Source organism: Podarcis erhardii (genome assembly GCF_964252035.2).
Source record: "Podarcis erhardii genome assembly, chromosome: 9".
Taxonomy (NCBI): Eukaryota; Metazoa; Chordata; class Lepidosauria; order Squamata; family Lacertidae; genus Podarcis; species Podarcis erhardii.
In genome coordinates, this window is record NC_138512.1 from 28928670 (window position 1) to 28940710 (window position 12041).

The window sequence follows — 12041 nt, forward strand, 5'->3', positions numbered from 1 at the left end:
GAAGCTTTTCCAAAGTCCATGCTTCGCAAGACGAAAAAATCGCAAGACGAAAAAACTCGCGGAACGAATTAATTTTGTCTTGCAAGGCACCACTGTATTTATATTCATCCTCTGGGGTTTGGGTATTTTAAAAAGTTCTCTATATGAAGATTATTGTGTTTTTTGTTTTTTTAAAATGCAGTCAGCATTTGTGACTGTAATGTATGACATGCCATTTAATTGCATTTCTTCTGTTGTCTGGACAGAAAAGAATGTTCTATTTTTGAAGATATAAAGAATGTTATACCTTCTGTCATACACAAGAGTTTGAATGAGGATATGGATCTCAAAAATAAATGGGGGCACACATTTTCCCCCTACACACAATAGAGACCTCCTAGTAGGCTATGGCTGTGGGTACTAGAGCATTATAACAACCAACTCTCATTTGTTCACAGTTAAACTGAATTCATCATAAATCTTACCAAGGGTGCAGCCTCTTAAGGAAAGGGAAAGATAGTTTAGAAGTGTCTAGGTTAGAAGTCTGTCTCTACATTTCTTGCTATGCCTTGCTATCAGTTTCTGAACAGGATGTGTGGTTCGACTTGCCTGCTTTGATTGCCCTAAAGAGGTGACATGATCACTGCGTATAAACCCATGGATTTTCATATGGTCAGAAATGAGACAATCCTGGTAGACTTGCTGGAAACAGGTGCTCTGTCCTCCCACCGCAACCTATAAAAATATTTAACTGTTAGTAGAAGCATGAGTTTCTATTTGCTGAACCTTTAGATTTTAACAGTGCAATCCTATACCTGTGTACTCAATCAAAAGTAAGTACCATTGATTTCAATGAGGCTTACACCCAGTAAGTGTGTAAAGGATTGCAGCCCAGGGTCTAATAAATGCTTAGATCTGTTTTTCATCCCCTATGCTTTGGTAATGTGTATCTTACATTAGTGTTTAATGCTAGGTTAGGAAGACTAACTGCCTTCTCTCTGTTCTTTCTGGCATGTGCTGATTGTCTTATTTCCTATCTGCTTTTGAATCTGTTAATTTCTGGCAATGTCTCTTTTTCACCATGCTGCTCTGTGGATTATAAAGGTGGGGATATTAGCAAAGTGTGTTCACCCCTTTCCAGTTACTCAGTGCCCAACTACAGCAGCTCAAATGAATTAGATTACTGTAGAACCTATGGACAGCGCTTGGCTGTGCCAAGTGACTCAAGAAGGGCAATCAGCTACAAGAATGGCTGGCAAATGTCCCGTCAGAATGCAGAAATCTGGAGCAGCACGGAAGAGACTTCCTCTCCCAAGCGGAAATCTCGCAGTTGTGATGACCTGCTAGCAGATGATCGTTGTAGCTTTCCTGACCCACAGAATAAATCGGAAAGCATGGTGTCTCTGTTATGTGAGGAAGATTTGAAAGGTGGCTCCACACTTACCTGGGCTTCCCCATACGCTTCTGAAAGCCGTGGCTCCAGTCACTCACGGGCACGTCATAGATCAGCACATGATGCTCCTGGCTTCCTGAAAATGTATAAGAGGATGCACCGTATCAATCGGAAAGACTTGCTGAATTCTGAGGTAATCTGTTCTGTAAAGTCCAGGGTATTGCAGTATGAAAAGGAACAGCATAAAGACCTGCTGCAGGGCTGGAAAGACTCCTCTGCTGAGGAAGTGCCCAGAGACATGGTGCCCAATAGAATATCTGAATTTGAAAAGCTGATTCAGAAGTCAAAATCAATGCCAAACTTAGCCGAAGAAGCACTGTCAGCAGTAACCCTCCTCGAACCCCCTAAAAATGGCTTCTGTACAAAGAGACGGTTTTCCATCGAGTCCTTGCTGGAGGAGGAAAACCAAGGCAGACATGCTACTCAGGTACAACGGAATTACAAATCTAAAACTCTGGTGCCAATTCACATTGAAGTGACTAGTGAGGAACCGCAAAGATCTAATTTGGACTTTTCAGACAGTGACCAAGATGGGGTGGTCTCTGACCTCAGTGACTTTATACAGATAGAAGGCTCTTCCTTTTGTAGTGAAAGTGATTTCGACCACTTTTCCTTTACGTCGTCGGAAAGCTTTTATGGATCGGGCCACCACCACCACCACCACCACCACCATCACAAGCATCTCATCAGCTCCTGCAAAGGGAGGTGCCCAGCATCGTACACCCGCTTCACCACCATGCGAAAGCATGAAAGGGCTAAACAGGAAACTACCCCAGAAGACCCTAGAAGACAAGACTCGGACTCTGGCCTCTCTAAGATAGCATTCCTAGTCAGCCCAGTGCCTTTCCGGAGGAAAAAAACGGCAGCCCCCAAAAAGCAGTCTGAAAAGACTAAATGCAAATCAGCTGTCTTTGACGCTCTGGACTCTGCGCTTAAAGATATCTGTGACCAAATCAAAGCAGAAAGAAGAAGGGGAAGCTTGCCTGACAACAGCATCTTGCACAGACTTATTTCTGAGCTGCTTCCAGACATTCCTGAGAGGAATTCCTCCCTTAAAGCTCTTAGGAAGAGTCCCATGCTCCAGCCTTTTCATCCACTGCCTCAAGATGGTGCTATTCATTGCCCTTTGTACCAGAACGAATGTGGAAGATTGCCACTTAGTGCCTCTTACCAAGACATGGAAACAACCAACAGCAGCAGCCAAGAAAATGATAGTGCACTATGTTTCCAAGGTTGATTATCTCCTTTTCTTTATGCTTGTGATTGAGTCATCCACCCCCTATCCTTTCACTTCCAGCCCATTGTCATTGTGTTTATATTGTGTTTTTAGAAACAAATTGTTTGTTGTGCAAAAAGTTATAGGAGTGAAAGGCTCATTGTTGAGTGTAAAATTAAAGCTACCTGTGCATAGAGATGCAATTATCAGATCTTCATAGGCTTCTAAAATAGTAAAGTTGTGGTTCATAATGAAAATGAAGGTCACACCCTTGAAAATCTGCTCCCAAGGAAGTGATGTAATTTCCTCACCCAGAGTTTTTAAAGGTAGGAAGATGCCTATGATCAGGGCAAAAATATCCCAATAAAATGCATAAGCAGTAGACCATGGGAAGCTATTAGAGAAGCTATGTTGTGCAATAATAGCATTAAACAATGCAAGAAAAGCTGCTTTTTTAATTGGTTCTAACTAGGCTCACAAAGAGTATGCACAGTTATAGCTGAAACGTATTTTTACGTTGCTCAGTTAACCCTCCCTTTTTAGGTAAATAGAATGTTAGACCCTTTAAGAGAAGTGTCCATTGTACAACTATTCATTTTTTAGGGTGGCAAAACTAGATCTCTTTAACTATTTTAAAATGCCTCCATTCAGATTTGAGAGGCACAAAGGCACAAAGGCCAGAAGACAAAGACAAGGAGTATTGATAGCCATTTCTAACAGTTCCATCTTGCATAACTTAGCTTAACTTCCCATTTTAACAACAACAAAAATATGTTGGTATATATTAATTGCACAGAATACTATTCTGAGACATTCAACTCTACAATGGCCTGTTTTACACATAACACTAATCTATAATTTAGCACTATGTGCACAAGCAGCAGCAAGCCTCAGGCTTGTGCACTCGCCCTCCCTTTCTCCAAGGAAGAATTTGGAAACATCCATTTTTAACTAACTAGTTTTCTCTTGGATCCACACTCAGTGTGTTAGTTTAAACTACGGGTTGCTGAAACAACTGTAAGCTGTTAGGTGAGGAGGCTGAGCAGCCTCAACAGAGCTCCACTGCCCCTCCAGATCACAAGAAGACCCTCCCTGGAGCCCAAAGAGCACATCCTCTTTAGGCTGTGGGGAGGGTCTCCTCACAAGCCACTAGGACTTTCCGAGTGCTCTCCACTTATGTGCATATTCACTCCGTAAGCATCTATCCTGGGGGTTTTCTTTCTAGAAATAAAAGTAAGGGTAGGGATGATCTGAGTTTTAATTGTGAAGTTCAGGGAGGACTTTTACTCCTCCTCATAGGGATGTGGGTGGCGCTGTGGTCTAAACCACTGAGCCTCTTGGGCTTGCTGATCAGAAGGTTGGCAGCTTGAATCCACACGATGGGGTGAGCTCCCGTTGCTCTGTCCTAGCTTCTGCCAACCTAGCAGTTTGAAAGCACACCAGTGCAAGTAGATAAATAGGTACCGCTGCGGTGGGAAGGTAAATGGCATTTCCGTGCACTCTGGTTTCCGTCCCGGTGTTTCCGTTGTGCCAGAAGCGGTTTAGTCATGCTGGCCAAATGACCCGGAAAACTGTCTGTGGACAAACATCGGCTCCCTTGGCCTGAAAGCAAGATGAGTTCCGCACCCCACAGTCGCCTTTGACTGGACTTAACCATCCAGGGGTCCTTTACCTTTTACCCTACCTTTTACTCTTCCTCATCTGTTCAACTACTGTAAATTGCCCCCAAATATGCTCTTTTGGGAAATGGCACCTTCCTCGGGGAACAGGAGCTGTGGGAGTGATTTTCAGTGAGAAAGTGGCTCAGAGATAGATGTTGCAGTTGCGATCCTAGTTGTCTAGTTCTGGACTTATATAAAAGAGGAATGCATACTTATTGATAATCTGAAAAATGTCATGTAGTTCACCTTTCTGTGATTGTGGCATGTATCCGATACATTCCCTTGCATGTGGTTCCATATTTAAAATCTTATGATTCATTGCTATGCTTTTCTTACCCTTCGCATCCTTAATATCTCATACTTCTGTTCCTTTAGTTGCTCAAATCACTGTTGTACAAGTTAGAATTAGGGTGCTCTGGTTCTGCTTTTGCTCTTTAATTGCTCAAGTTCAGTTCTAAAGCATAAAGTATTAGTGGAAGAATTTCCCACAGTTCAGTTTTTAGCTTCTGTTTGTCGTTTTCATTTGTTGGTTTCTATTTTTTTAGCCCCAACTTGCATTTGCCTCTTCAAATAGAGCCCAACGGCTTTATTTTTAATTAAACTGAATTTCACAAAGTGGCATCTTATTTTCAGTAGACCAGGAGTCTCCTGGGAACTATTCTGCTTTCACGGATGTGGGTCGATGTGCTCCAAAGGAAAGAAGAGCAACTCCAGAGAGAGAGGTATTTAAAAGAAAATGAATAATTTAAAAGAGTTTGAAGCCAAAATAGGCATTCTCTGTAGTTGTCACTGACATTTATAAAAGTCCAGTTTGGTACTTTTTCTTGTCCAGGTGCTACAAAACAGGTACCATATATACTCACGTATAAGCCGACCCGAATATAAGCCTGCTTTCAGGCTGCTCGTTCCGCTGATGACAACAGTGGCAAAGGCGGCGGAGGAGGAAGGAGCAGCCCAAAAGGACCCTCACTCGAGTATAAGCCGAGGGGGGCTTTTTCAGCATAAAAAATGTGCTAAAAAAGTTGGCTTACTCGAGTGTACATGGTAATTTATTTGCCAACACAATGGAACTAGGATGGAAAAAAGAAAGGGAAAAGATAGCGAGATTCTGGTCCCCAGCAGTCTTGATGTTGTCTCTGAAGGCCTAACAACCTGTAATGTTAAATGCATGAATTGTGTCTCCATTGAGGGGGCTCCATTGACATATACATATATGTGAGATTGATGATTATTTGTCACTCTCAACAGTGGCTGGCGTGGCATGCTAGCATTTATGGAGTAAGGCTCACCCTCAGGTTCCCATTGCACATTTGATACTCACAGGTACCAAATTAAATAGGTGACATACCATGCCTGCCAAACATCCCAATTTGAGCAAGGCAGTTCAAATTGGGAGCCTTTGGAAGGGAGGTGGGCAAGGGCAGGCAGGTGTGAAAGGAGAGGCAGACAATGGAGAATGGGTTGGTGGGGCGAGAAAGACTAAAAAGGATTGACACGTGGTCCAGAGATTGACAATTGGGGGGATCTTCTAATCTGGCGTATATATAGGCCACAATCATCAGACTCTGGCCTATCTGTGACTCCTGATTCCTTAACACCCTTTAATCATCCTGTTAAAAAAAAAGTTCATCTTGATTTTCATCCCCCAGATGTTGGAAAGTATGCCATGCAGTTAAAAAGCAATATAAAAGTCTCTTAAATAAGTTAACTGAATAATAGACAGATCATTTATAGCATAAATGCTAATAAGAGACATTGGAGACACTATTATTTTAAAATGTTAGGCCTTTTACTTAAGGGCTTACATAAAAAAGATTTTTAAATGGTTTCCTTCTTTGCAAAGTTTTCGACATAACATTTAAATATTTATATTAATGTAAACTCATTTCTTTCCCTCCATTTCAGAGACTGCCAGCTAGAGCAGTATATGATTTTAAGGCTCAAACCCCTAAGTAAGTATTAGTGACTGCTGTTTTTCCTTTAAAAATTATTATGTATGTTGGAGCTGTTTGCAGAGGAAACAAGAGCTATATGTAGGACTTTTAATTGCTCTAGATGAGTCTGTATATTAGATGTAGTTAAACTATTGTGGGCTAATTGTGGGATATTTAAGCATTCTACAATATGCAAATGTTCAGTCATTTAACTTGAATGAGTCTCTGCAGTGTTTAACTGCAAAATAATGCATAGAATCATTCTCATGAAGTATTCAGCTATATCAAAGGCATAATAAATTTTAGGAAACATAAAATGTTACTGGTTTTTAAAGCTGAAGGGCGATATATATTGTTAGTAACTTAAAAGTCATTAATTTCAATGGATTTACTCTTAGTTGGATAGCAACTGATAACTCCCCGTCACAATACAGGAAACAGTTTTAAAGTGAACTATGGATATTTATGTGCGATACTAAAAGTTCATTTTAGCTCCATTTGCACAATGGGAGCACATGAATGGATGCTGCTAATGCAAATACAGTGGTACCTTGTTCTACGAACAGTCCTTTTAACAAACTATTCGCACAATGAACTCCGCACAAACGGAAGTAGGTGTTGCGATTAGCGAACTTTCCCCTGGAAGACGAACGGTGGAAGGGCACCGGTGGTGGGAGGGAAAGCGTGCCTCGGTTTAAGAACACTTTGGTTTAAGAATGGACTTCCAGAACGAATTAAGTTAGTAGACCGAGGTACGACTGTATGGTGTTTTTTCCTGCTTGCTTGTACATTGTAACCAATATTGTTCTTTTACATTCCTGTTCAGCAAGAGAAATACAAAAAATGAGGAGGGAACCAGAACTAAAGAATGACTTGCCTTTTCATAATAGAAGGGTATTTCTGTTGCATAAGAAAATTTTTGTTTGTTTTTTAAAGGCTGACGTTTTCAATAGCACAGTATCAGGATTCAAAGCAGAAAGTTTCCTGCTGAATATTTGTACAAAACGTTTTGAATTTAGGCTATGTTAATTATTCAAAACATGACTTGAGTTAACCATAGTTAGATGTTGTATATACACCATGCAAATCATAGTTAAAGCTGTTTCTATATCTCCTTCCTTGCAAGGGTTGAGCGTGTCATGCTGGTTATTCGCTAAACATGCCTTGCAAACTAAACCATGTTTGAGAACTTAAAGCAAGTTCTCACAGAAAAAAGCATAATAATTGTTTTTATGTTTGCACTAAGCCAATAACATCAAGTAGGGGCTCATGACTCTCCTTCCACAGACATGGAGGAGGAGGAGGAGGAGGAGGAGGAGGAGGAATAATAATAATAATAATAATAATAATAATAATAATAATAATAATAATAATAATAATAATAATAAAAAGATTCAAATCAGATCTCAATATAAAGATCATTTGAAGTACAAAAAATCTAAACAGCTAGCTTAACATTACTGTTTATAAATATCTGTTACAGGGAGTTATCCTTTAAGAAAGGCGATACTGTCTATATCCTCAGGAAAGTGGATCAAAACTGGTATGAGGGCGAACACTATGGAAGAGTTGGGATTTTTCCAATTTCTTACGTTGAGGTTTGTGCGTATTGCCATCACCCCCCCCTTCTGTGTTAGCTTTACAGAGTATTTGCGCAAACTGAATAGACTGATTTAAAGCAACCAGCATTCTCTTTCCAGAAACTTCTTCCCCCTGAAAAAGCACAGCCAGCAAGGCCACCACCCCCAGCACACATTGCAGAGATTGGAGAAGCTGTTGCAAAATACAATTTCAATGCAGATACAAATGTGGAACTGTCACTGAGAAAGGTAAGCAATGACTAACAGCTTCTTTGTCAAGTAAGCATTTAAACAGTATTGTTATTCAGAACTAAAATTACCTGAAGTGATGGAACGGAACGCTACTGTTTCACGCTGTGGCTGGTGAGATTTGTGGCTCATCGAATAAGGAAACAGGTGAAAAACAAGAGACTAGCCAACTTTTAATAGTACCTAGTGTTTCACACATATTTGAAGTGTTCGAAATAATTCACATACGCTGTCTTGCTAATCTCTTTAAAAGGGTCCTATAAGTTAGACAATATATTGTTTGAAATAAGTGCTGTTGCACTCAGGTCCTTCCTGCTTGGAGACCTTTCATAGGTGCCTGGTTGGCCAATATGAGAACAGGACTCTGGACTAAATAGGCCTTTGGCCTTATCTAGCAGGACTCTTCTTATGTTTTTACATGTGTCTCACTTTTCCAGTGTGTTACAGCAACAGTGGAAAATTAAAAATACAATCATATAAATTGAATGAAATAAATAACTAGAAACTGTCTCCACTAGTAAGAAAAGTTGTTGTAGAGAGCAACGGGGGGGGGGGGGAGGAATCATTTTTGAAATTATCCTTCTGGAATAAAAATCAGGAGGAACAATTCCTCAATTCCACATTATTTTCATGTTGTGGGCCATTCTGAAAGTACCAAAACCCACCTGGTTGAGGTGAGCTTTGGGGTTGGAGTTTTCAGGCTCGCAACTCTCGCTCTTTGTTACTACACTACCCTGAAAGACCTGAAAGATTGGGTGGTAATGAACATGTGATGCTTTGTAGAGGATTATCACATCTAAGCTTCCAAGTTTTGCTTTCCAGGGAGACAGAGTAATTCTCCTTAGACGTGTTGATCAAAATTGGTATGAAGGCAAACTACCAGGAACCAACCGACAAGGAATCTTCCCTGTGTCCTATGTGGAAATCATAAAAAAGAATGCCACCAAAGGAGCAGATGTTTCTCCTGTTCCTCCAATACCCCAGAGTTATTCCAGCGACAGAATACATCATTTAAGTTCAACTAAGGTAAGGAGAACTTTGATCTTTTCAAACATGTCTAGAATATTCCTATGCACAGACCTCGAGCCAAATTAACCAGAGGAATCGGTACATATTTATTGAAACGATCAAGCACACAGCACTACTACACTTTCCTCTATGAAAACACAAATGCATAGTTTTTTGTTTGCAGTATTTATATAAAAAAAGGTCTCCCCGTTGTGTTACCTTTATGTTTTAAAAAATGTTTCCTTTTTGTTTTTTAAAAAATGATTCTCAGAGTTGGTTAGCACTAACCGTATTAAAGCCAATGGAAATCCACTTCATTTGCTACCGTTTATTGTAAGCTGCTTCCACTTCGTCCAGTTTCTTGCTCCTGTAAATGCAATGTGGATTGGTCAAATTGAAGGTTCCTCTTTTCACGTGTATAAACCTGTGATGGGGAAGAAGTTTGGTTGAGTTTTTAGGTTAAGGTGAACTTACCGGTACTTAATTTGCACTTCCCAAAACAATGCCTAAACAAAAACAAAAATGAAGCTATCCTTCAAAATTCACTTCTCTGAATTTTGCCTTCTAGTTTGCCAACCAACTGGTGTGTATAAAAATATGTATAACGGGAGGAGATGTGTGTAGTAATGCAACAGGCAATAATTATACAATGGTGCCTCGCAAGACGAAAAGAATCTGTTCCGCGAGTCTCTTCATCTAATGGTTTTTTCGTCTTGCGAAGCAAGCCCTTTGACGGCTTAGCGGATTAGCGCTATTAGCGGCTTATCGGCTTAGCGGATAAGCAGATAAGTGGCTTAGAAAAGGGGGGGGGACCCGCAGGAACTCGCAAGACATTTTCGTCTTGCGAAGCAAGCCCATAGGAAATTCGTTTTGCGAAGCACCTCCAAAACGGAAAACCCTTTCGTCTAGTGGGTTTTCCGTCTTGCGAGGCATTCGTCTTGCGGGGCACCACTGTACTAACGCTTAGTAGAAGTGGCAGCAACCCACAGGTAGCTTTGAATAGACTGCCTTGGTGCTACAGAGGCATGGGCATCCTTATATAGAAATGTATGGTGCCAGTGCTGTGTGCATTTCACTGTCCTTTTTGTTGAGGACCTGCGTGGGCAGCAGCAACAGTTCATCAGAAATTATTCTGCAGTCCACTGATGGATCACAATCTACATCCTGTCCATCAAGCTATGTTTCTGTCCTAAAATCATATCTCAAATCTCCAGCTCTTGTAATGTCAGATGTTGAACAAAAGAGGATTAACACTATGATAAACTATTTGAATGTAAGGTGTTACTGTCATTGTGATGTACTATTAATTGCAGTTTCTCCAACATTTTAATATGTGCAGGTGTCAGTAGGGTATTTGGCTAGTATACAGTTGCAGCTAGCAATTGATGGACACTCTCCACCTAAATGTTTCAGAACAAAAGAGAGAATAGACTATCTTACTACTGCCACTACCACCCACCATAAAATCTCTTCAATCCATGAATATATTGGATTTTAGTGGAGAACTATCACTTTATGTGTCATTGTTCATAATATTTTCTATGTATAGATGATTACTAGAGGGGTGCTAATTGAAAAAGCTTTAAAATTTTGCAAACAGAATTCATTTTCTCTCTATGTGTCCAAAACATATGTCGACTAGCAGTTGAGCTCTTTCCATCCCCACTTCTCTTCTTCTCTTCTGAGCACCAAAAATATAGTTGATGAACTCTTTTAATGTTTACCATGTAATCAGTTCAAATCATCCTCAAACCCAGAGGTTCTCATATTGTGGCCTACAGATCACTAGTGGTCGGCAAGCTCCATTTGTGTGGTCCACACAAAGGTTATATTTCAGTAGAGATCGCCTGTACTTGGCCCTGCACCTGATTTTTCCTAATGACTGAGGTCAAGTCTCTTTTGACCAGGGACAGATGTCTCAAAATAGCAAGGCTCTGGCCTATGACTCATGATCTTTATTTTTTTTAAATGCTGTTTACTTATTTTCCCCTAAAAATTACCAGTTAAAAGGACTTTTCTCAACCTCAGACACCTGATTTCCACAATACTGCACTGGTGGTGCTGAAGAGCTAAAAGGTTGTAGTAAGTAGTCATCTGAGGCCCCCAGCAATCATCAAGTGGTCCCTAATAATGATAAAATTGAGGACCATTGCTCTAACTGCATCACAGAGGAAATTATGAAACTATTTCCTCCTTGCTCACTTGCCCTTTGTCAGAAGAGCACAGAGAAGTGTGCACAGGCCTGCACACACCCTCCCATAGATCCAAATGCCATACTTGTCCCCACAACCATACATACCAACTGGTCCAAGCAGGAGTAGCCTGTATCATGGAAAGAGAAGAGTGGGCCTATGGGATCTATATATGGCTGGTGCCCATACTGGCTGGGTATTTTTCACTGAGACCTGGCTGAGAGCAAGCCTGGAAGAGAAAAAGAGAATAAAGATCTCTGTCAAGCCTCCTGTTCAAGGGTCACTGAATCCTCTTCCCTGCAAGACTGTTCCTCAGAGTGGCATCCTGACACTGTGTCACCCCAGCTGTGGCAGCAGGCTTGAAAAGAATGGCAGTTGGCTACCAGCTATCACAAGGAGCTCTGTCTCTCTCTTGCTGTGCAGAGAGGGAGAGGGAGGGGGAAAGGCTAGTGTGAGGTAGATAAAACCCTAGAGAGCTGCTGCCTATCAGTACGGAAAATACCACGCTAGATAGACCAGTGGTCTGATGCTGTATAAGGTGCCACCCTTTACCCCTAGAGTTGATTTCAATCATTCCAAGAATTATCTCAAAAGTTTTTCTTTTCTTTTCAAATGAAGGATTAATTTTGAGTTTTAATAACAAAAACTACATTTTCAGTATTTACTGAAGCAATGGATATCTACCGATGCAATATACGTATGAATCCCAACTCTTCCCGTTGTTACAAAAAGGACCTTTATTTTGCCAGAAGGAAACTTCAATCAATAT

General features: G+C 40.7%; 1 protein-coding gene and 1 long non-coding RNA gene across 44 annotated transcripts in view; one reads left to right on the forward strand and one right to left on the reverse strand.

Moving 5' to 3' along the window:
* The window catches only part of SORBS2 (sorbin and SH3 domain containing 2), a gene marked incomplete at its 3' end in the record, with an annotated part of 179875 nt that overhangs the window by 154056 nt on the left and 13778 nt on the right, over positions 1–12041 (forward strand). For 37 of the 43 annotated variants that reach the window (XR_014160000.1, XR_014160001.1, XR_014160002.1 and 34 more), the window contains 6 exons: positions 1084–2664; positions 4943–5031; positions 6215–6261; positions 7727–7841; positions 7944–8072; positions 8895–9098. Coding sequence is in view for 17 of the 43 variants with exons in the window: in XM_081875580.1 (XP_081731706.1) it covers positions 1084–2664; positions 4943–5031; positions 6215–6261; positions 7727–7841; positions 7944–8072; positions 8895–9098 (2165 nt within the window). Of the gene's footprint in view, positions 1–1083; positions 2670–4942; positions 5032–6214; positions 6262–7726; positions 7842–7943; positions 8073–8894; positions 9099–12041 lie in introns of those variants that run through there. The other 6 variants (XR_014160023.1, XM_081875584.1, XM_081875589.1 and 3 more) reach the window with 4 other exon arrangements.
* Positions 1–12041, reverse strand: part of LOC309349684 — an 89288-nt gene that overhangs the window by 19920 nt on the left and 57327 nt on the right. The window contains exons 3-6 of the long non-coding RNA XR_014160079.1: positions 11380–11501; positions 9369–9504; positions 1424–1508; positions 465–714 (exon numbers count right to left, since the gene is read on the reverse strand). This is a non-coding gene — a long non-coding RNA (uncharacterized lncRNA). The remainder of the gene's footprint in view (positions 1–464; positions 715–1423; positions 1509–9368; positions 9505–11379; positions 11502–12041) is intronic.